General features: G+C 39.4%; 2 protein-coding genes across 2 annotated transcripts in view; one reads left to right on the forward strand and one right to left on the reverse strand.

Annotated features, from left to right (window-relative positions):
* Positions 1 to 305: 305 nt before the first annotated feature.
* pmm1 (phosphomannomutase 1) lies at positions 306 to 16,739 on the forward strand. Its single transcript, XM_080448439.1, has 8 exons — positions 306 to 681; positions 2,817 to 2,934; positions 4,267 to 4,343; positions 4,753 to 4,844; positions 6,542 to 6,641; positions 9,053 to 9,128; positions 13,318 to 13,433; positions 14,335 to 16,739. Exons 1-8 carry the CDS (start codon positions 601 to 603, stop codon positions 14,455 to 14,457), a joined length of 783 nt encoding a protein of 260 aa, XP_080304565.1. The 5' UTR covers positions 306 to 600; the 3' UTR covers positions 14,458 to 16,739.
* A 977-nt stretch (positions 16,740 to 17,716) lies between these two features.
* Positions 17,717 to 23,621, reverse strand: part of csdc2b (cold shock domain containing C2, RNA binding b) — a 6,470-nt gene continuing 565 nt past the window's right edge. The window contains exons 2-4 of the mRNA XM_080446416.1: positions 22,054 to 22,460; positions 20,185 to 20,307; positions 17,717 to 20,030 (exon numbers count right to left, since the gene is read on the reverse strand). Of these exons, the coding sequence (XP_080302542.1) occupies positions 19,868 to 20,030; positions 20,185 to 20,307; positions 22,054 to 22,238 (471 nt within the window). The 5' untranslated portion in view covers positions 22,239 to 22,460 and the 3' untranslated portion in view covers positions 17,717 to 19,867. The remainder of the gene's footprint in view (positions 20,031 to 20,184; positions 20,308 to 22,053; positions 22,461 to 23,621) is intronic.

The following is a 23,621-nucleotide window of genomic DNA, read 5'->3' on the forward strand; positions in this document are numbered from 1 at the left end:
CAACCTCATAGAGCTTGTAGATCGGCTATTTTCACAACTTCTTAAACATTTTGTTTTCCAATTAAAATTTATGGAATTTCTTAGATTTCTTTAAATGTATTTATTTAAATTATTTTGATTTTGATTATTTTTATTTTTTTAAATGTAGGAAACAAAATATTTACTCATGACCCATAAAAATGGGTCCGAGTAGGCCCTGTATGGCTGCAATGTTTACGTGCCAAGTCTACGCCCACTTCGGAACGTCACGGCTTGTGAGATGAGATAGGCTGTGTGCAGTGTCCTCTAGTCTGGGGTTACAGCGTTGCAACAGAAACACAGCCATGTGAAATGAATGGTTGAGAGACAAGTCACACCGAAACTGCTGTAGGAGAATCGTTGGATGTGACCTGAAAAAACAAACAAACAAACGGCAGGCTGTAATATTTACTTCACTATCTACAAGATCTTTAACTTGAAGCATCGTTTTTACTTCTTTTTCTTTCTTCCTTCCTTTTGTTCTGCTGTGATTATTTTTGTTTGTTTGTTTATATTAAGGAGGACACTCTTAATCAAAGCGGTTTTATTGTTATTTTTTTTCTAATGAGATAATAAGTAGAAATGGAATCAAATGGCTTTTCAACAGACAGAAACATCCTATGCCTGTTTGACGTGGATGGCACTCTCACACCTCCAAGAGAGGTAAGACATAATCAATGCTTGTACTTGCAAGCAAATCAACCTGTTATCTGTTAATCAATTCATATAAAAATTGGGATTGTCAACATGTTAGCATGCGCGATACGAGAGAAGAGATGCAACAATCCCTGTTGTGTAACACAATAATAGCGTCCATATAAACGTTATGTATTGGGTGACAGACAGTAACACAGTGTTCTAAAAATGTAAAAACTATTCTCTTTCAATACTTGCATTGCAGTTGGATGGATTGGATCGTCTCTCAATCCCTTCGAGATCCAACAGTTTTTGAGGCACATCTTTAATTGGAACACCGTGTTCTCTTAAACTAAATTCAATATGATATTTTACCAACATGTTTCATTCATTGGCCTACTGTTAAATCATGACAAAATATCCTCTTCAGAGGAGCTAACACGCGCGAGTTGTGCGCGTGTATCCTTATAATAGTGTGTAAGCTACACAAGTGTTCCTGATGAGTCAAACCTGTGGTGTCATGTGTCTTTTCCTAGCTGTTTATAAACACAACTTCACAGCCGCGTGGCTCACACACGAAACATGAATTAGACATAGTTTCTGTAGTAGGCCTAATTGATTATTGATTAGCCAGAACCAGTGCACAGTCCTCTCATAGACTCAGACAAAAACATCAACATTGTTAATGTAGTAGGCTACATATTTGTTTTCCGTGCCTTCTGCCTACACCAATGGTTCTCAAACTTTTAAATGTCAAAGTGTCCCCTTAACTCTGACAGTATACAAATGGAGTAATGACCAGGACCTGTTAGGGTCCACAGAGTTACAGACTTGTAAGGGTCCATTTAGAATTAGAACCCTCTAAGGAACCCAGAGAGTCCCTGGAATCCACTTTGAGAACCACTGGCCTACACAATAGGCTATTTCACTTTCTTCAATGTTCTTAGATGTTAAAGGTAGGCTACTTAACACTCATTGTCCAGGTCAGATAACTGAACTCTACAAGCAATAACTCTTACCCAATATGACTTTTTTTCATAATTATTTGGATTGCATAACCCACAAATCATACTAACATATGTTGTTGAAAGCAATTGAGGATGAAACACAACAATGTCCAATACTTATTATTTCCATTGAGGAGAAAGAAAGAACTGCTGTGTGTGTGTGTGTGTGTGTGTGTGTGTGTGTGTGTGTGTGTGTGTGTGTGTGTGCGCGCGCGCGCGCGTGCGTGCGTGCGTGCGTGCGTGCGAGCGAGTGTGCACGTGTGGACTGTATGTAACGTAAGTAAGTATTTAGGATGTGTGTCTGAGCAGCCATTGGTTGCTTCGTTTTGACACAGAAGCCTGCGTATTGTACATTCTCTGAACCCACTGACGTATTACATAATGCAGCTTCCCTTTTGTGAGCTGTGGTATTCTTACAGCCACAATGAAAGTAGTTCTACTGAAACAGATTGCACTCTATTGTCTTTTTCTTTTCTTATGTCTATTGTAATGAGTAATGACCAAAAAAATTAGGGTTGAACCAGTTAATCAAAGTATAAACATTGATTGATTGATTGATTGATTGATTGATTGATTGATTGATTGATTGATTGATTGATTGAAGACTTTATTAGTCAAAAATGTAAAGAGCACGGAGGTACAGTAAAACACTTAGGCTTAAACGATAACACAAAAAAGTCCTGGGACTTTCCATTGTGATCCTATGTAAACAAAGTATGATTGATGATTGACATGATTGAAAAAATATATATATAAAAAAGCCTTTTATTATCAATTATTTGATTAATTGAAAAGTAATCAATTGAATAATCACTAAGAAGGTAATTGACAGTTGCAATGCAACTCTAAAAACAATTACGGTTGTTGCTGTGTGTCTTTCTCTTTTATCACTAATGATAACCAACACTGAGTTCAGACAAATATGTTTTCTGTCTGAACATGAAATATGTATGAAACGATCATGAACATATCTCTTTAATCTCTGTCATGGTTTCTGTTGTATCTTTGCAATTATATTCTTATTACATCATGCAATTCATGCAGTAGCTAGCTCATATATGGCAATACACCGTCCATCAGGTGCTGGGGATTGAACTTTTGAAAATGTTTTGTTGCCAGTCATCATCTCTGCCTCTGTGTGTTTCCCCTCAACAGAAGATTCACCCACAGTTGGATGAGTTTTTCCAGAGTCTGAGGAAGAAAGTGAGGATTGGGATAGTGGGCGGGTCAGACTATTCCAAGATTGCAGAACAGCTTGGCGAGGGCGATGATGGTGAGTACTGCTCTTATTTGTATTAGCCCAGCTAGGTTAATACATTTAGCTCTTACTTAATATTCAGGGATAGGAATACCCCTCAGTACTGCATTAAGTAAGGGCAAAATGGCAACTGTGTGATAAATCGCTGTGTCACTCCCCCATTAGGCTTCTCTATCCTACATAAGAAAAGCCTGTACAGTATGTTTAAATTATACTGCAGCACATAACTGAATTCACATAAATGAATGTATATTTGAATGTTATCTGGGGTTCATAGGCCAGTGTGACAGGAAAGCTGGGAGAGAAGATAACATGCGATATGAGTCATGAGCGAAACGCAGACTCAAGTGTCCCAAGTACTTAACGTTATGCACTGATACACCGATCACGAGGCTAGCATACATTCACTATAGATAGACACAGAGAGAGAGTCCAAACATCAGACTTCAGAAAGGGAAATATCTGGAGGCTCTTTATCTGGAGGTAATTAGATCAGTCATTATTGTCATCCTGCTCTGACACAGCAAGACATCATGACTCGTCTCTTTTTTCTTTCGTCATAATTGAGACTTTCCCTTAATCAGAATTCTCAACTGTAATTTAGGGTCCTCTGTTCATGTCTATCTATATTCAAGAACCTAGTCAACACAGTTAACCTACGTCATCGTAACTGACTTCTGTTGCTCACACAGGGACCCTAATGTCCTGAGCTTGTTTACTCACCTGCTTACAATAACACTACACACCATCATTCTTGACCCCTCAAAGTTCCACCTGCCATCAAATACAGCTGGCTGGGCACCATAACCCAGCTGTCAATATTAGGCTACAACTAGTGCCAACTAAGACTGATACTCTGTGAGACACATGATTGGCTAGGGACGCAAAAGATGCCAAAAATGGCATCAAAGTATGCAATACTAAATGAAGTACCCATAATATTTTATAAACTTCCTGTGGACAGTAACATTTGCTATGTGCCACTCTGTACTGTATGAGAATAAATTACAATACTTACAAATGTAACAGTAATGCTGATATTCCTATGCAGTATGCACAAGGGCAATATAGGCCCATTGACCAATTAACAGGAAGCCGAAGTGAGTGTGAAGGTCATGCAGATTAAACATGCCTATTCCAGGTAGTGTTACTCTGTAATCTGTTACGAAGCATAATCCCATGAGACAGATATAGCAGGCCAGCATTCTGGGTTGCACTGGTATCACCTTATGATGTCTGTTGTAAAAAATAGATCAGCCTACTTTGTTGTTCTTGGAGCACTAGATAATCAGGGTGGATCTGTGTTACTGTCTATGTAACTAAATTGCCTCATGTTCTGTCTTGCAGTGATACACAAGTTTGACTATGTATTTGCTGAGAATGGCACAGTACAATACAAAGCTGGGAAACTCATCTCAAAGCATGTGAGTGTGCACATAAAGGCACTTGTGTTTGTTTTGTTTTGCCAATTTACATTTCCATGGGTGTTGACCGTACAAATGGGTGTTACCCAGACTAAGATAAGAGAGATAATTACTTATTTAGACCTGAGACCTAAAAACGCCTTCTAAATCCTGACCTAAATTGTCTGGGGGAAAAACAGAGGCATTCCCGGCTTGAAAGGTTTGACAGCGTATATGTGTTCCAGGTCTAAATGGGTTAATGAGTACACTGACATTGCAGTTTACCTTACATGACCTCATCTTTTCTCAATGAATGTAAACAATAGATGTTTTAATGCTTGGATAGATGGAAGACTGTATGAAAGAAAAAAGCCATTTGTACCACTTCACCTTTTTGTTCCTGTGGTATTTATTACTTTCATCTCGGCAGGCCATTCAGAACCAGATAGGAGAGGAGCTTCTACAAGACCTCATCAACTTCTGTCTCAGCTATATGGGGCTCATCAAACTGCCGAAGAAAAGGTATGTCTGCACTCATAAGACACATAATGCATGTATAGACTGTGTGAAGTTTATTGTCACATCACAAGTTTACACCAGGTATATAAAGGTGTGGGTGAAATTATTTTGTGTAAGCTTCCTATGAATTGCAGTTGCGTTGCTAAATAAAAAAAAATTTAATTGTATTGTGAAAAATATAATAATACATACAGCATAATACTGTAAAACACTCCCATACTCACGATAGACAGACAGAAATGTATAAACATTCACTTGTCTATGCACACCTGAACACAACACAGATCACAGACGAGGTCACGCCCACACAGACTGTATACTGTACATGCATGCACCTTTGACCTATTTCCAACTGCACGTGTACAGTAGCTCTCCCAGAGGCCCCAGGCGCTCTCTTGGCCTGATACTCATCACTCACAGCCAGGAATGGTGCATCAATGCCACCAGGGAGGGAGGTGGGGCCACCAGCTAAATTCACAATGTTTTGATTCTGTCTGTAGTAATGTTATGCATACTAACTGGTTGAGCCACCAGGACAACACACAACAGGGATTTGGGAATGTTTCTTTGTTTCAACGCACCTGTCGCACCTGTCGTTCTGGTGTGCAAAAGGACTTGTTTTTAATTGATAAACATTTAACAAGCATAGGCGAGTAAGAGCATATACCACTTACACCTAGCCTGGTAAACCCTCCCTCCGGAAATCTCATTTCTATTTGATTCCTGGAGTGAGTCTGGCCTGATCCGCCTTTCTGCAATATTGGCTGTGTATGCCAAACGGCCGGGCCTATCAGCGTCGTCGCTCATTGTTCTGTGATTGACAGCTTACGTTGGCCAATCAGGTGGCGAGTTCGAGTGAGCCCAAAACACGAACGGCAGCCATCTTTTTCTTGTGCGGCCAATTCTCCGCTATTTTTTTACTTCAAAAAGCTCTCTAACTTCTATTTTGAGGCACGGAATTTACTTATAAGATATCGTTTGGATAGAATTTAGTTGTTTAACTTCATATATGTGGTCAATTAATCATGACAAAGCCTATTTAAAAATAAAAATTTAGAGAACCGGTAGGGGCGGGCAGTGACACCATTCTATCCGAATAAGGCAACCCATTTTGGGTATGGCTGTCTCAAAAGTACCGTTGCGTCACATTAAGACTGGTGAACTGCTGATTGGCTGAAGGGGAAAAATTATCATTGGCTGAAGGGGTTGTCAGTCAACGGTATTACTCCCGCCCAACTCCAGCACAGCCAATATTGCAGAAAGGCGGATCAGGCCAGACTCACTCCTGAAATCAAATGGAAATGAGATTTCCGGAGGGAGGGTTTACCAGGCTAACTTACACCCGCAGCTGTCTGGGTCAAATCTGACCTGAGGCACTTTACTGCCATATGATCCTCTCTCTTCTGCCTTTCCTGTACCTTGATCCACTATCTCGGTCTGGAATAAAGCATAAAATGCTTTCAGTCAACATCAGGCTTAATTCATACACCATAATACAAGGGTGTCTCTTTTCCAAGAACAGTAAACATACAAGCTACCAACATGTCACATCACAATGTGTTGTTAGCTTGTAGATCAGATCTTCTTGGAGATCAACACCATACTATGGAGCATAAATCAAGCTTTACTGGGACTGGCATACTGATGTGACCAAATCCTAGTTATAAATTGTTAAATGACGTTCCTGTTCTTTCTCCCAGGGGCACCTTCATTGAGTTCCGCAATGGTATGCTCAACATTTCACCCATTGGCCGGAGCTGCACACTTGAAGAGCGAATTGAATTCTCCGAAATTGACAAGGTAAAACAGCGGTGAATCCTTGCTAGTGATTACGCCACTGTTCCTTTGCTTAAAGGGACACTGTCACGCTTTTGATATCCATTTCATTTAATTGCTGATGTTTATCATAGTCTATAGCAGTGGTTTTCAACCCTTTTCATATCAAGGTCCATTATTTATTCGGCATTTGAGCCACGGACCACTATTTGATGAGATTTAGCCTCTCAGACCCAAGACTAAGAATATTTTGTATGATGCTGTATTGATGTGGTACCATGGTACCATGCTGATCAAAATAACAATTATTCTACATTCTCTAATTTTGTAGACTTAAATAAGTAAATTAAGTAATGCAGATGTTTAACATCAATTTAAGTCTTGCGAACGTAAAATGAAACCAAATGGACCCGACACTCTCAAGAATTAAAGGGTCTACTACACCATGAAAATCACTTTTTTCTTTTTTTTTTAATTCAGTCATTCCTTCTCATTTCATGGATTTCCAGAATGGGCGTGTCTGAACAGGCGATCTCAGAATGGAAATGTTTATGATGTCACAAACATTAATGATGGCAAACCCAATGTTAAATGAAAAGTGCCCGAATCGCTCCGAAACTTTTTCTACCCCCCCTAAGTGGGGGTCTACGAACAAATACTTCGGGCTCGGATTTTGGCTCCGCCCCCCGGAAGTGGGTGAAACAGGCACCTCAAACACTTGGTGGAATTGTTCAAAAATGTTCAAAGTGTTTTTTTTTCGATTTTGTACTTTTCTTAGATGCTTCTTTTTATGCAGAATTTTTCCATTTTTTTTTTCTTTTTTAAATAATTTTTTTTAATATATTTTTTTATTAACTGACAGAATTGCTCAGTAGCCCCCCCCCTGCACAAGAGGACGTTTTGGTATTGCAGCTGAAAGTGCTGTATAAGCCAGAGACAATTGACTTGGGATGAGTATATCTGAGTGATGATTTAGGCTCAAACCTTTTGAAAAAGGTTTGAGGGACATACACCATATGATATTAAATATCACATATTGTTTTTAAATTCATGGTGTAGCTCCTTTAAAGATCTATAAAGGTCCATTTGGTTATCAACTCTCCATCATTTAGCTAGGGACCACCTGGAACCCCCTCAAGGACCACTGGTCTATAATATACAATATTTACAATACAATCCATGACAGAGTCTGTTTAGGCCTTTCTTGTTTTTTTCCCCATAATATTCCCATTTCACCGACAAGAACCGGCCTGGCACGCCCAAATGGTCTATGGAACATGCTAATAGAACATTAAACATTCAACACATTTCTAGAAATAATGTTGAAAATCATGATAGTGTCCCTTTACTGATACTGGAAGGGTTCTTCTCTCGTTATTTCAATGAAATGAGTGAGTGATCAGTCAGTGTGTGTGTGTCTGTTAGATAGGCAAAGTGCATGCACTGACTGACTGAGTTTGAATTAGACAAAGGGAAAAGTCAAAACAATGTTGTGCTTTCAAGAGAGCTTAACAGGGAGCCCATTGAAGTTTCACAGAGCCATGCGACAGGGAGAAGGATAGTGGTCTGATGAAGGATAGAGCTTTAACTCTTCAGCTGCCTGCAGACCAAAGTTATTATAATTTTGTATGAATGTAGTTTCTTGTTTTCAATTTAGTTTCAGTTAGACTCACAAGTGGGCTTGCTAGTTTCAGTTGTTGGTATTTGTCATGGGAAAGATTTAAGAAGTTCAGAATAGGTATTACAATGCAAACAACACTTTGCGAAGGCAATTGACTCACAGTCAGGTAGACATATCATTCTCAATAAGCATACTGTATCCACCAATGCCCTATCATGCTTGTTGGGTTGACACATTTGACTGAACAACTAAAGACATTTGCTGTAAATATATTTTAATTAAATTTAGGTTCACAATAGTTTCTGTTGCTTTTTTTTCTATTTTCTAGTTTTTAGTTTTTATTTCTGTTAAATTAAATTATCTAATATCCTTGCTGCATACCTTTCCTGTACAACTATATTATACCACTGGTTCTCAAATGTTCTTGTAGTGGGATCATCATTCTGTATTGAAGTCAGGAACAACAGTATTCCATTATTGTGTATTCATCTCATTCTTTGTCCAGAATAGAACATCACTACCCCATTTTATCCTGATCTGTTTTAGGCTACAGTACATTCAGGTGATTTGATATTGTCTGTGAACATACATATCACATTTAGATTTGGGTTATCTTAACCAACGGTGAGACCCAACACAACAAAATTATTAACGGATAAAATACAGTATGTGATGAAATGGGACATTACAATCAATGATTGTTTTCATTACAGTACTACCATTGCCATAACCGTCATACCATATTTCTTTTGTGACACTTGTGACAAGGTATAAATTAACATTAAGAGGCCATGTCCATGCCATGTCCCTACAGAAAGAGAAAATCAGAGAGAAGTTTGTTATTGCACTACAAGAGGAGTTTGCTGGGAAGGGACTACGCTTCACAAGAGGTGAGTCTTGTTCCCCACAGTCAGCTGGCATAGATGAATGTGTGTTTCCTGGGAAATGGAAGAAAAGAAGGACATAATTCCTTACTGAGGTCTGTCTGAATTTGTAGTCAATGGACGACACTGCTAACTCAAAGGACACAAGCATCTAGCGCTTTAGTTCGACTAGCTACAGGAGTTGGCAGAATGGGGTTCTCTCTCTTTCATAGAGTGAAATATGTGTTACTGCTGGACAGTGGTGTCCCTATTTTGAGCATCTCAATATGCAAAAAAAACAGCAGATCTACAAGCTCTCAACATATCGTAATGTGTCATGATGTGAGCTTGTACATCAGCTATTTACAAAACATTTGTGAAAGTATGAAATAGGGCTTAAGTTGTATAATGTACCGTTTACACATGCTATTGATATCTTCAGTTTATGTAGTTTCCTTCTCCAAAGTGTGTGAATGTTCTTCAGCAGTCATGCCAAATGACCATAACATGTCATTAATAGTCTACTACAGAGTTTCAGTTGGTTTCAGTAAAGTATTTTGACAGGGAAAAGATGCATTCTAACCATACTGATCATTCGCACAAAATGGAACTGGCGGCTATATTGGTTTCTTGTGGTAAGGAAGAAAGTTAACTATCTTTCCTTCTTTGTTTTGTTTTTATGCTTGTGTGTGGACCTCTGTAGAAGAACAAAAGGATCTGACACCACTTTTTAGTAACTACTACTTTATACAACCATATGCGTAGAGCCCGACAGATATATTGGTTTCCGATATATCGGCCATTTGGCTCGACAATATACATTATTTTGGTGCCTCAACCGCCAGACTTCTAAAACAGCAGTTTAAAAAAGTTTAGTTCATGTGTGAAATTTATATTTAAAATGGGGATCAGCATCGGACACAACGCCTGGCACCGGTCAGGCTCTAATTATGGGGACTTTAGCAATGGCAGCAATATTTGGTTGTAATTTTCACCCAGCCAAATCGCTTTCTTATCGATAATCAAGATAAAGAATGCTCTCTCGGACATTATTACATCCGTTTATACGGAACGAAACATCCAAACTGAGACTCCTTGTCTTACGGTGTATCAGTTTATCTCCCCAATACTGCTTTGTTATCTCGGTTGTTCTACAAAGACTTTGTTTGTTGTACGTTTATCTGTTGAATAAGACTCAACTACCTCATAGTTACTGTAGTGTAAAGAGGACATGTTGTTGTGGACATTGGAACACATTGTAACACAGTAAACATCCTCAGTGTTCATTTATCCATTTGTAACTCTGAGAGTGTACCCTTGCGGGTCCATTTGGTTACATTTGTACATTCTCAGAGTTAAATTAACAGCAGGGATTTTACAGTGTACGCGCTCATGCAAGGAAACATGCATGGACCGCATGCACCCACACGCACTGCTTCCCTTCCCTGTCGTGAACGTACTGTAGGAGCAGAGAGTGAGATGTTTTCTTCTGGTTAATCACATACTTGGTGTTTGCTCACTGGTGCAGCGAGGTGAGAGGTTCTGTTAATGACTTGTGAAACTGTACACAGTTCAGACAGACAAGCTGCTGTGCACAAGACGGACTAGTCTGTTTCATCTCATGCGTCTCCTTGCTAATTGGCTCTTGGCTCGTAGCAGAACGGGAAGTATCATTAAACAGAGTACAGTACTGTACATTATGTGCGGCCTCCGGCAGGCTATACACAGTGTCCTCAGTGTTAATCCTCAGTGTTAATTTAACTCTGAAAGTGTGTGGGTCCATTTGGTTACATTTGTACACTCTCAGAGTTACAAATGGATGCATTCGGAATTTTATTTGATTATGTGTGTGATACTGATTCTCAGATATAACAACTGAGACATACGCAGAGACACACACATGCATACTGCACAGAGAAGTCGCTAATCTACAAAATGAATGCGTTGTCATGTAGGATATTGCTGTTTGCACTGTTCTCTGTGACAGTGAGTGTGTACAGGGCAGGTTTTATGTGTTTGCCTTCTGCAGCCTGTATCTGCAGCAATGACTGATATTGCTAATATCTGCTCTGATATACAAGTTTCACAAACAAAGTTTTCATTCATTGCTTATTCTTGACACTGCTTTTCACACTGGTTCCTTTTTGTGCTGTTTCCCCCTTTTTCAAGCCATTGTTAAACCAGGGAAACTGAACTTTAACTGAACTTAACTTTTAAACGTATTGACGAGAAACAAGAAACAAGAAAAATGGTCTGCAAATAACATGGTTTCTCTGGCTTCAACTCATCTATTTGCCCCATCATTGTGTACAATTAGTACTAGGGAATGTTGAAAACCTGGACGTTTTTCTGTGTTAGAGATATTTGTCAGGACTCTTGACATCCAGCTTGAAACTGGGACAATCCCGGCCAAACCGGGACATCGGGTCACCATAATGAAACTTGTCTGCAGATGCAGCGGGGGATGGGTCACAGGGTCAGCAAAGGAAAGAGTGGTAGTAAAGCAGAGGGAGGGGTGTGTCAGGGGTGTGTGAGGGGAACACAACATCTCATTGGCTGGATTGTCATCAGCTGTAACACTTGTGCTTGGCTATTTAGTTGGAGTTCAGTTAGTTTAAAGGGGGATGGGGATGAAGTAGAATCTAAACTGCTCCTTTTCAAAAAGCAAGGCGGGGGATCTGTCAGTCACATTCCATGCTTGAAAAGGCCGAAAACCACCCCCCCCCATCCAGATCAGTGTAATTGACCTCACAGGTGAAATATTGAAAATTTTAGTGTGATTTTTCAGGTGATAAACCATTCTGGATTGGAATTGTGAATTCCTAATATACTGTGATATCAAATTGACATTACGTTACCATTAACGTACAACGCATACATTACAATGTCTGTATAAATCCAAGCCTCTATCATTGTGAACAAAAACCCAGTTACTATAGATGAACAACTGTATTATGCATTTATTAAATGTATAATACAGTTAAAAACACATATAACTCCTCCTGGTGGCGCTATAAAAGGCAAATGTGAAAAATGCAGGAAAAAGGTTTTTCCTTGTCCTCTAGAGAGTGTGCATACAAAGTTTTACACAGATCGGTGCAGTTATAGGCAAAAACACAAATTGGCCTGTTATAGCGCCACCATGAGGCTGATTTAAACATTTTCAAGTGGCATTTTTTCCTTGGCGTAGTGGGAATGTGCGTGCAAAATTTCACGGAAATTGCATGCTGTGTTCATTTTTAGAGGCATTTTGTTCAAAACGGAGCACTCCTGCAAACTTTGGAAGGCAATTTTAGTCAATCAGGATGGAATTCGACAAATCTGAAAAACCTGTTTCGTTTAATGACTATAGAGATACTGTGTACCGATTTGCGTGATGTTTGGACAAAATCTGTAGGAGTACTGTCAAGAAATGTGTTTTGCACCAATCGGCCTCCTGGTGGCGCTATAACAGGCCCCTGTGAAAAATTTGGGGCAGAGGTTCTGCTCTGGCATCCAGGGAGTGTGTGTGCACAGTTTCGCTGCGAGCAAGCCAACGGTGCCGGAGATTAGCTGTACACAGACAGATAGAATGACGCACACACGGACGGACGGACGGACGGACAGGGGGTAAAACATACTCTCTCGCCATGCCTTTTGGCCTGGCGGAGACAATTAGCCATGACACCAAAAAGAAAGACTTAAATAAGTGACTAAATGAGATGATGCAGGTACATGCTTGCATAAAATATATAGTATAGCAAAAAAATAAGCAGATCTATGATGTGACATTGTGAGCCTGTATATCTGCCTTTATTCCTCTTTATTTATGAACATTTTGGAACATTTGGAACATTTTCACCTATAATGACATGCCCAGAATAAGGATGCAGGGTTGAGTGTAGAGTGTTGTTTCCACCACCTGGCTCGGCTGGCTGTCTGCAAAGAAGGTCAATTCTCACCATAATGATACTGTTGGACAAACAATTAAAATGCCTGAACATCAGATCACAGTCACTGCACACAGGGAATGGAAAACACTTTGTTCTCCAGCTCTGTACCATGCAGATGTACCGTATGTTGTATTGTAAATGTGGTCACCATAGATAGACATAACTGACATAACTGTTCAAGACCATTGGAATAGCACGATGTAAATTCAGTTTTAGGGTTAATCTTTTAAGTTTTGCTGATGTGAACTACCCCTCTCCATCCAATTTTCTGCATGTTTGCTCAGGTGGTCTCATCAGTTTTGATGTCTTCCCTGAGGGCTGGGACAAGAGGCTGTGTCTGGAGGCATTAGAGATGGAAGGCCTGGACACTATCTACTTCTTTGGCAATGAGACCTCCTTTGTAAGTAAAGGGCATGTTTTTTGATAAAGCTAAATTACAATGCAATGAAAACAATGACTATACTTGAATAGATTATTAGAGGTTAAAGCAGATTGTGTAAATCTATAGGTGTATACTATTATTTTCCAAGATTAAATCAAGCTGTTTAAATTTTAAATTAAGCTCTTGTAGGAGAAGTTAAAATTTAACTGGTACTGTAGGTGATAGATTTGATGGGGTGATCCATGCCTCTGCTTTTGATATCCCCCATCATTTTTTTAGCACCGGTAGTGATATGTTTTATCCCTGCTTCTAGTCAGACTGAATTAAATACATGCATTTCCTTTTGAGAAATGTAGGCTGTCTGATATGTCTGATTTGTTTTAGTTTTTATATCACATTTGAACAATTTAATAAAAAATGCATGTTACCCATTAACCATTAACCCTTGAGTTCCTATTTTGGGCACACACAATTTTGTCAAAAGAGAGAGAGAGAGAGAGAGAGTATATTATAAGTATAGAGCAGTGATATAAAGAGGGATAGAAATAGATCTTGGGGTGCTGTCGACGTGTTGACAAGGATAAGTGATGAAACCTTTCCAAGTTTAGTAACAGAGATAATGCAGGTTTTGTGGAATGTTTTGCAGGGCCATTCAGAAGATTAAAGATCAAAGGTGAAAGGTCAGGCTTAGCTCAGAGGAGCTGACCCTTGGCAGAAAGAATGTTGCAGTTTGTGTCATTGACTCCTTTTACAAAGTAGGAGAGATAGACTGGTCTAACCAGTGTTCATGTCCACAGTAGAACATACATAGACATTTATAGGCTTGTTTGTGCGCAAGCGGACAGTACAGTACTGTCAACTAAAACAGCATTACGTCCTACATGATTATTCTATTGTCTCACTTGATTTCTTCTCCTAGGGTGGAAATGATTATGAAATTTTCAATGACCCACGGACGATCGGGTTCACGGTCTACTCCCCAGAAGATACAGCGAGGCTTTGTCGAGAGCTTTTCTTTGATGCTCCACCGAACGAGTCCTGATTGATCAAGCTCCCCGTTGTCTCATGTCTCCTTTCCACTACAAGAGCTAAGCCAACCGTGCCGTGCAATGAAAAGTATTTCACGGGTTCTGGGTTTGTTTCCATACCGCTGTGGCTGAGTTTCAGATAAGGTTCTCACAACCTCATTTGGGTCCATGCTCAGGAGGTGGTACCAACCCTGAGTTCTGAACGCAGAATGCAGAACTTATACTAAAAAATTGCTGATATCCAAGTGCACAGCTTGTAGATCGTCTATTTTTGACCTCGCCCATCAGGTGTGGTTATAATGGAATCGTCACAGAATTTCATGGGTTCTGGAAAGTTTCAGGTTATGGAAGGTTACCCTTCACAGTCCAAAAGAGCCATTATGTTCTTATGCCCTCTTGTGGTCAGTGCATGTTGTACAACACAGCACCTTGAGGTGCTGAGGGAGTGAAGGGGAGATACGATGTTAAAATAGATATTGACAATACTACTGATTTTTTTGTAAACATATTTACACATTGTTAAAGCAGCACTATGTAACTTTTTTAACAACTATATAGCATATTATGTCCCACAAAATTATAAAGTTAGATGTTTAAGCAATAACAATCATCCTTCCATAAATGTATAGACTCAGAGGGGTTCCTCCTAGGGGCGTGACTGTATTACGGTACTATGTATAGGGGATGACTTTCATCCTTGCATTTGCCAAGGCACCAAGGCAGAACTGCCAGTCAAAGCGAAGACTGGCCAATCACATAGTGTCCTCGCTGGACATTTAAAAGCACCAAGTCAAGTAAATGTTATTTATATAGCGCCAAATCACAACAAGTTGTCTCATGGAAAATTTTATATAGAGCAGGTCCATACTCTTAGTAATTCCCCCATGAGCAAGTGTTTGGCAATGGTAGCACGCAAAAACTCCCAGGAAGAAACCTGGAGCAGAATCTCAGAGGGATCACCTCATTAATTCCTTTTGACTGGTCTACCAGGGAGTCTGTATGTTAGGATGTTAATGGAGGGAAAAGCCAGTTATTATTGACAAGAGCATCCCAGTATTTTTTAAAGTGTCAGAAACTTGGGGAAACAATTTATTTGTGTATGTTTATATTTTTTGGAGGTTAATACTGTAAAGAGCTATAGTATTGCTATAAAACAATGTCATGTACCTGCTTGTTTTTTAATCTAAATGGGAACTTACATGCCATGAAGGTTGCATGTGACTAGTGTTGTTAAACACTACAGGACAGAGAGTAACAGACAGACAAATGTACATTTGTACAGTGAGATGAAACATCTGAACCATTTACTTTATGCTTTGTGTCCATATTGAAAATAAGGCTAATGAAGCTTGACATATCTTGGCCTTTTCGGACACATTGTATGAATCATTCCAGTTAGGCCTACTTCATTTTCTTTATACCACTCAGAGCTGCATATCATTTTAAAATGGTTTACCCTGAAACACCAACACTGCTATCTGTGTTTTGATCATCCAAAAGGCATGGATAGATTGCTGCTACAAAATGAGAGTAAATGTAGATTTTCTCTCTCTTCTCTTGCTTCTACTGCACACCGGACTCAGAGGGTTTCAATGCGAAATTGGACTGAACTGAACTGAACTGACGATTTATTTATTCAAGACAAATCCCATGAATCAGTTTCAACCAATGAATGATATTATTGTGCCTAGGTCAACAAAAGCCTTTTTCTTTAATCTAGAACACATGTTTATGAGCTACTGTATGTCACTGCCCAATACTTTAATACTGGTGAACCCATGGAATTGTTTGTGGCCCAATTTCAGGATTTTATCTACAATTATCAACCACTATTGATTTCCTATTCACAGTTTTACATTCACAGTGTTAATCATGTGATTTATTAATTACATCATTTACGATTCATAAATACTGTATGTATTAATATATATTCATATTACAATGTGTAGAAACTGTAAATGTTTTCACATAGGTTATATCAAAATTAATGACCTTTTGTTTTGGCTATGAGGAATTAGTGGCTTTGTGACTAATTGATCATTATAAAACTTTGATCTGATGATCTGCCCTGAGTGAGGTGCACAGATAGCAGGATTATGGGAAATATGACACTCCTAACACTGAAGCAATGAAGGATCATCATTGGTGGTCATTATTATAAAGTATTATATGATTGGTCATCATAATATTGCACAATTGTGAGACTCACCTTGTTTTGAAATGTTTTGAGAAAAATTGTTGTATTTTGTGTGATGTTGTGTCAAACCTTTTTATATGATTTTACTGAATATATAAATGGTGCCCCTTTCTTGTGATGTAATGAATTGTGATTTATTTTAATGTGATTTATTAAAATAAAGGGTGTAACACATTTGGTCTGTATACCTGCACACTTTGCTTAAATTTTTTTCATTGCAATTGTAGAGTGTATAATAACACAATTTTCGTTATAACTTTTATAACATTCTTAAGTAATTTTGTTTAATATAATTAAACAGTAGAGTTCTCTGGAGGGGAGAGAACAGGTGGTAGTTCTCTGGAGGGGAGAGGACAGGTGGTGGAGGTGAACGGAACCCTGTCCCCCCCTCCCAGTGAGCTGTGGAGTTCCGTAAGGAAGCATACTAGGGCCTTTACTGTTCCTGACATATGTAAAAGACATGACATGAGCTGGTGACTCTGCTCTCCTGGTCTCGGACAAGGACAAATTACAGATCGAAAAAACCCTCAGCTCTGAACTCGGTAAAATCTGCACCTGGCTCGCTGATAGCAAACTATCATTACACCTGGGTAAAACTGAATCCATTCTCTTTGGGTCCAAAATAAACCTCTGCAAGGTCTTAGGAGAAGGTCTTTTCATTCCAACCACCACTAAAACTATATTCATGAAGACTGTGACAACCGATTCCTTTGTTCAAATATAACCTAATATTTATTTGACATATTGATGCTGATTCATGGTTTGTTTGGTTGGTCATAAATTATATAAATGCTTTTTTAAGATGGTTTTTTGTATATCAACATATTGTTATACCTTAAAATACTGCGATATTTGAAAGCCATATCACCTATACCTACTAAACAGTTGTTCATTTGACCATACTGAAACGTAACAAAATGTCACTTTAGGCACATTATTATTAATTACTACTACTACATTATTGTCTAAGAAAACGTATTATTAAGAGAATCTTACCTCTTGGTCTATATCTTCATCCATCGCTTACACAGGTAAATTGCATAGCAATAAATACACATAATATGTGAATCATAAAATGGTTTAATGTTCTTTCAAGGCTCGATAAGTAATGGCAAAAACCACTATGGTGGCTTGTCCACAAAAGAAAGTGCTCTTTGACGTGACAGAAATGAATTGGTATTCTAATTGAACACAACATCTCATCTTGAACAAATCCAGGCAGTGAGATTGACAGATAGACAAGATGCATAAAAATGTATGTAATACAGTAGCTACAGTAGAAACTGGCATACAGTAAAGTATATACCAGGCTAACATAAAATAACTACAAATAACATTTCAGTGACAACAAATTACTCTATCGGCATCAACTATGTCATTATGTGGTTCACTGTCACACTATGCTCAAGAAATCACACAGATAGATATATTGTTTCTCTAACAATAGAAAATGGTTTAGAAAGTTTTTTCTTTTAGCAATTCATGGCTTGAAACCTTTTGAAACAAGACTTGAACTCGAAACATGTGGCAGTTAAGGGTAATTCATACTTAGTTGTGCGCTGGTGTTGTGCACTGAAAATAATCGATCTACAAGCTCACAATGTGTTGCAGAGCGATGTGCTGTGTGAGATTGTAGGTCTGTTATTTCCGGTGTGCAACACCTACGCGAAAACAACTATAAATCAGGGGTTGTCCTCTGTAAAAGTTCAAAACAAATTCAGTGCACTCAGTGGACTATATTACCCAAAATGTAAAGATAGCAATCTCATGTAACATAAAAATCGAAATAAATCATTGAATAAATAAATAACATAAATAATCAAAAACAAAACAAAAAGAGAAAATACAGACACGGTTATGCATTTCTCTGGAAAATACTTATATTCGCTTTTCCATTCACAGTCAAATAAATAGGTTTTCAAACATCTATGCTTGGTGTTTTGCCTTATTCAATCTCAGTTTCCCTTCACACTTGCTCTTTCTGACATAGACTTACAACTACATTTCTAAAACACTTACTCATCTCCAATCCTTCAAAACCTTACCCTTTCCATCTTATCATAATCAGTTCTACTTCTTGTCCTCTAAGACAGTGCCTTTTCAACTGGAGAATTGGAACCCAAAATTAGGTCGCAAGACCTTCTGTCAGGGTCACAAGCAATAATGTATTTAGGAGAACACTGTGGTGTCTAAGATACTAGAAGACAACTTCATGCCTAAGATATCATTTGGGTCCCAAACCAAAGCCAGTCAAAAAGTACTGCACCAAACATTGTCAGCATGCCATCACTAAACGAGCTGCTCTTCTCCTCTTTCCAACAACACATCAAATCTCTTCAGCCATGATTCCCTCCACTACTTGTTCTTTTATCCTTACTTTATTTTGAGTTCTGATTTTCAGCTCAGCACACTACTGAAAAAGAAAAAAAACAATTGATCAATGTAGGATAAGACAACTCATCTCACCCGTGCTTACACCAATCCTGTAGGCTTTAAATCTATTTCAGTTACATAATCAAGTGTGCAACTACTTGGCTGTACATATAGGAGTAATAATTTTAACGGTGCTGATACATGCCTTTAATTTGACCAACACATTCTTCTCAGCCTAACTTGTACTTACTGTGGTCAAACTATGTTTGGAATAACTGCATCATAATGGCCGAGCAACATTACAGTACAGTATCAAGCTCTGTAAGCATCATGTCAGGCTATGTGGGGTCCATCTCTAGGAAAGTCACACGTACAAACACTTCCCCACGTAAACCTCTGAGCCTTTTGTTGGTTCCGATTTATACTCCCCTCTCAAATCTGATATTTTCAATCAAATAAATTTCCCTGCAGTCCAAACACAATAAACAACCATGGAATGTGGCTTCACCCCCAATTTGACTGCAATGGAACAATCAGACGTGGGAAAAGACTGTGTCTAACAGTAGCTAAATGAAAATAAATTTGAGGTGCTACTGCATAAATCTGACTCTTTCCTCCTCAGCTCTTGCTCATCTTCATGCCACCCCACACCCCCCCCCTCCAAGCCAAACCCCAACATGACCCCAGTAGTCCCATAACAACTTATGCCCTATTTTCAAAGATGAACTTTTTTAGTTCCCGAAAATAGCCAATCTACAAGCTCACAACGCGTAGCATCACAATGCGTGGTGGGCTTGTAGATCTGCCAAGTGGTTAATGAACCCAGTGTGACCTGGTAGGCCTACAAGTGAGGCCTAGGAGCTGAATATCTGACCAGACCAGGTCTCGTGTTTCGTCCCGGACTTGAGATGTGTGATCTTGACCTCCACCGCCTGCACCTTCAGGTTCTTGGGCGGGACCCGGCTCACTTTGTACGTGACCTCGTCACCTTCTACCGGGACATACTCCCCCTCAATGCTGTAATTGAAAATTTGTTTCCATATGAAAATGAGTGCAATAATGCAGGTTTTATTTTTAATAAATGCACAAACATTTCTAAAAACATGCCTGTTCGTTATTACAAAGTATTGGAAGTAAAAAGTAAGAAAGAAAACATATATTTTTGACTCACTCTGAGATGTGAACAAAGACGTCCTCCCCACCGTGGGAGGGGCGGAGGAATCCATGACCCTGTGACCTGGAGAAGTTCTTACACACACCCTTATACGCTGGTCCTGAATGAGCACGTACCGTACTGAGAGACAGAGAGAGAGAGAGAGGAAGACAGACAGACAAAGAGTAAGTTACATAGTATGGATAAACAAGAACTGTCAATAACAATGAAATACTCAACTGGCCTGAACTCTTATGTATTTCACTACCAAATTAGAAACATTCAGGAAATAATACTAGGACTTCTCAAACAATAGATAAAAGAGATTTCTAATTACTTAAGGTGTTTTTTTATACTACTATTTTTAAGGTCCTTCAAAAGTTTTTAACTTAAAACACCACCAGATAAAGCATATATCAGCTTAAATTGTAGTTATATTTCTAAGCATTTTCTGGGTGCATATCCAGCAGACCGTTCTGGCCTGGGTGAGCTGTTATGGGAGTTTGCTGCTATTCTCTAACCCGTTCTCCCCAACACCTTCCGGAACTTTCCTAAGGTGAGGACAATTGTTCTGTGCCATGCACTGGGAGGCAAACTGGAGCCGGACATTTGATGGAATACTTTGATGTCAAGGAGAGCTTGACAAGCATATGAATAAATACTGTCTTTGAATGATTGCAACCTGATCTTGTTGTTTTTCAATGTGCACACCATGTCATTTTATTGACATATTTAAAGAACAGAGAGCAAAGAGTAATGCTGTGTTCACACTGGCAGATACAAAGCTACAGTCTACTATTCATTTTCAATGGAAGTCAGCGACAAGAAGATACGTACATCCGACGTTTGAAGCTGCTACAAAAGCAACTACAAATCCAAGTTGGCTTCAACTGGCTTCAACTTCAGCTACAAAGCTACAAAACGAAGTGTTGTTTAACCATTTCCATTCACCTTGGCTCTCCACACAATTCCTGCTTGTAATGGGGGGGAAATCATTATCTCTGTCCGCTAGTTCTTTTTAAACCCCAGGCTTTATTTTCCTTTATATTTTTTCTTGCTTGCCAACGCACATTTGATCAACAAGCTCGTTAAACAGCAACTGCGTGACAGATATGCTGCTTTGCATTTTTTATCTGCCAGTGTGAACGCAGCACACATTTATGAATGAGCAGTATTTACTCTGGCACAATTTGTCAGATTTCCAGCCTAGACCAATGAGAAATGTATAAACTTGACAGATCATACTGTAGGTATGAAACTCTCCAGTCCAGGTGTCTTATGGTTGGTTGATCGCATGTATCGCTGTTATGGTAATAGGAACTCACTCTTCTAATACTCCAAATGATCCCACAGCCAGCTATAGCCAATACAGATGTGTCACATTTTACTATTAGATGTTTGATATTATCCGAACTTCGGAAGCCTCGGAAACGCCACTGAACAGATTATGTATAATATTATATAGTTCACTAGACCCTGAGCCTTTTATGAAGGAGTAATATAAATGGCTTATATGCCATTTAATATTTAATATATGCCTTCAATATTCTCTGTGCAATGATGGGTTTTGTTGTGATAAAAGCAGCCAAAAATATTCCAGTAGTTTATGTAAATGTTTCCACAAAGACAGAAATTAATTCATTAGGAGGGAGCTTTCCCAATGGCGGAGGAAAGACACAGCCCTCATTGGACCATACCCCCAGCACATGACTGCAGACAGACGCTAGAAAAGACCCAATCAACACGAAGAATGTAACACTGACAAGGGAAGCCTAATTTATGCTTTTTCGCGTCACTTGTTGAAAATAACAGATTTTCGACACCGTTATGTGACGAGGTATAAATGAGGCTCTTAAACGGAGAGTTCTGAAGCTTGGTTCTACTCACGCAGAGTATGTGCGGTTGCGCTTGGTAGGCAGCGGACTGGGGAGCTCCCTAGGATGATGAGGATGCTCTACTCCTTCCTCCCACACGCGGCTTCCCTCCCTCAGGAAGGGGAAGGAGAGGGAAAGAGAGGAGTTGGGAGAGCGCAGTGGGGTCCCTGACGGTGACGTGAGGCTGGGATCCGCCATCTCTGAGGGCAATTGCACAATTTGTGAAACACAGCGGTGCTGTTGCTTGGTTTTCCCTGACGGATGTCACTCACTGCTCCCCACAGGCTGCTGATGAACCGCTGACACCACTGGCTGTCTATTAGCGTCTCTGTCAGGTCGTCTTTTCCTGCGACCGTTGTCAGAAGGCAACCGATTATCCCGGTCACCGCTGTCACTTCAAGTCTGTCAGGGGGCTTTGAGCTATGAAGGGAGAGAACAAGGGAAAGGACACATATAGAACATAATATGGTTTTCAATTTCAACTGATGGAGTGGTAATACAAGTGGTAAACAAAAGTGGTAATACTCATATCAAAGCAAGTAAAATTGTCTGTCAGCAATCAGAGTGGCCTTTTTAGAAACACTGAAAAGAACAGATATTTCCATTGAATCCCAGGGAAATTCCCCTTTGGCTCATTTGGCAATGATCCAACACAGCATGTGGAAAAAGGAGTAACCGTGTCCAGTGTATTCCATGAATGCTAAACACCAAATCTATGAGCACTGCCCTTCAGTAGCTGATCCGGACCACGATGAGAGTTGTAATTAATTTCTCATCTTCTCTATTATGAATGTGGTGAATGGTTAAGCTGATCCACATTGTTCAAGGGCAAAGTGAGCCTTAAGACCTCATTAATGCAGTTTACCCTAACCAGCTGATGTTCATAATCCACAGAACAGACAATAAACACTGCTCATTGCAACCTCAGGCTATAATCATCATCATCTGAAAATAGGCTATAAGAGACAAGACTGTATTGTATGTGCCACGAGGGCATAGCACAAGTGGGCCTGGCAGCATTAAGAAAGCACAAAGCAGAAGGCGAGGCAGAGGCACAGTAGCTTGGGCCCCATTAGATGGGTTTGTGTTTCATTCCCTGGGCCTTGCTGCTACAATAAGACCCACTCCTCTGCTCTGCCATCATCAAGGTTACTCTATAGGGCGACCACGGTGCCATGACGTCAGAGCCTCTGCAAATCGCTACTGCCACTGTCTTGAGTGGTGTGTTGCTGACGTCACAGTACGATCCCGCATTGCCATTGGCTAACAAATGCCAGAGGACCAAAACATTACATTGTAGGCATGAAATTAAATCATGTCTGATTTTGGTGAAAAGGCACACTGATACATCAAGGCTTACTATAAGGAACCTCTCAAGCCTGCCAATGTCCCAACACTTTTTATGTATAATAGCTATTAAAGTCCATGAAATCTCAACATAATTATGTCTGTGATTCATCACGCTGTGTGGGCGTGATTTCTTCATTTTATCCCAGACCATCGATCAGTTATTTCCGTAACATTCTCTGCATTTTGTTTAAGAAATCTAAATAATAACTGGTTTAGCTCTCCACTCAACTG

Source organism: Gymnoscopelus braueri (genome assembly GCF_963280865.1).
Source record: "Gymnoscopelus braueri genome assembly, chromosome: 13".
Lineage (NCBI taxonomy): Eukaryota > Metazoa > Chordata > Actinopteri > Myctophiformes > Myctophidae > Gymnoscopelus > Gymnoscopelus braueri.

What these genes read in the sequence shown, in the direction of transcription:
- pmm1 (XM_080448439.1), top strand. Translation starts at nt 601, where the DNA reads ATGGAATCAAATGGCTTTTCAACAGACAGAAACATCCTATGCCTGTTT. An exon ending in CTCTCACACCTCCAAGAGAG is followed by an intron (nt 682 to 2,816) that starts GTAAGACATAAT and finishes TCCCCTCAACAG; the next exon opens with AAGATTCACCCACAGTTGGA. An exon ending in GGGACTACGCTTCACAAGAG is followed by an intron (nt 9,129 to 13,317) that starts GTGAGTCTTGTT and finishes ATGTTTGCTCAG; the next exon opens with GTGGTCTCATCAGTTTTGAT.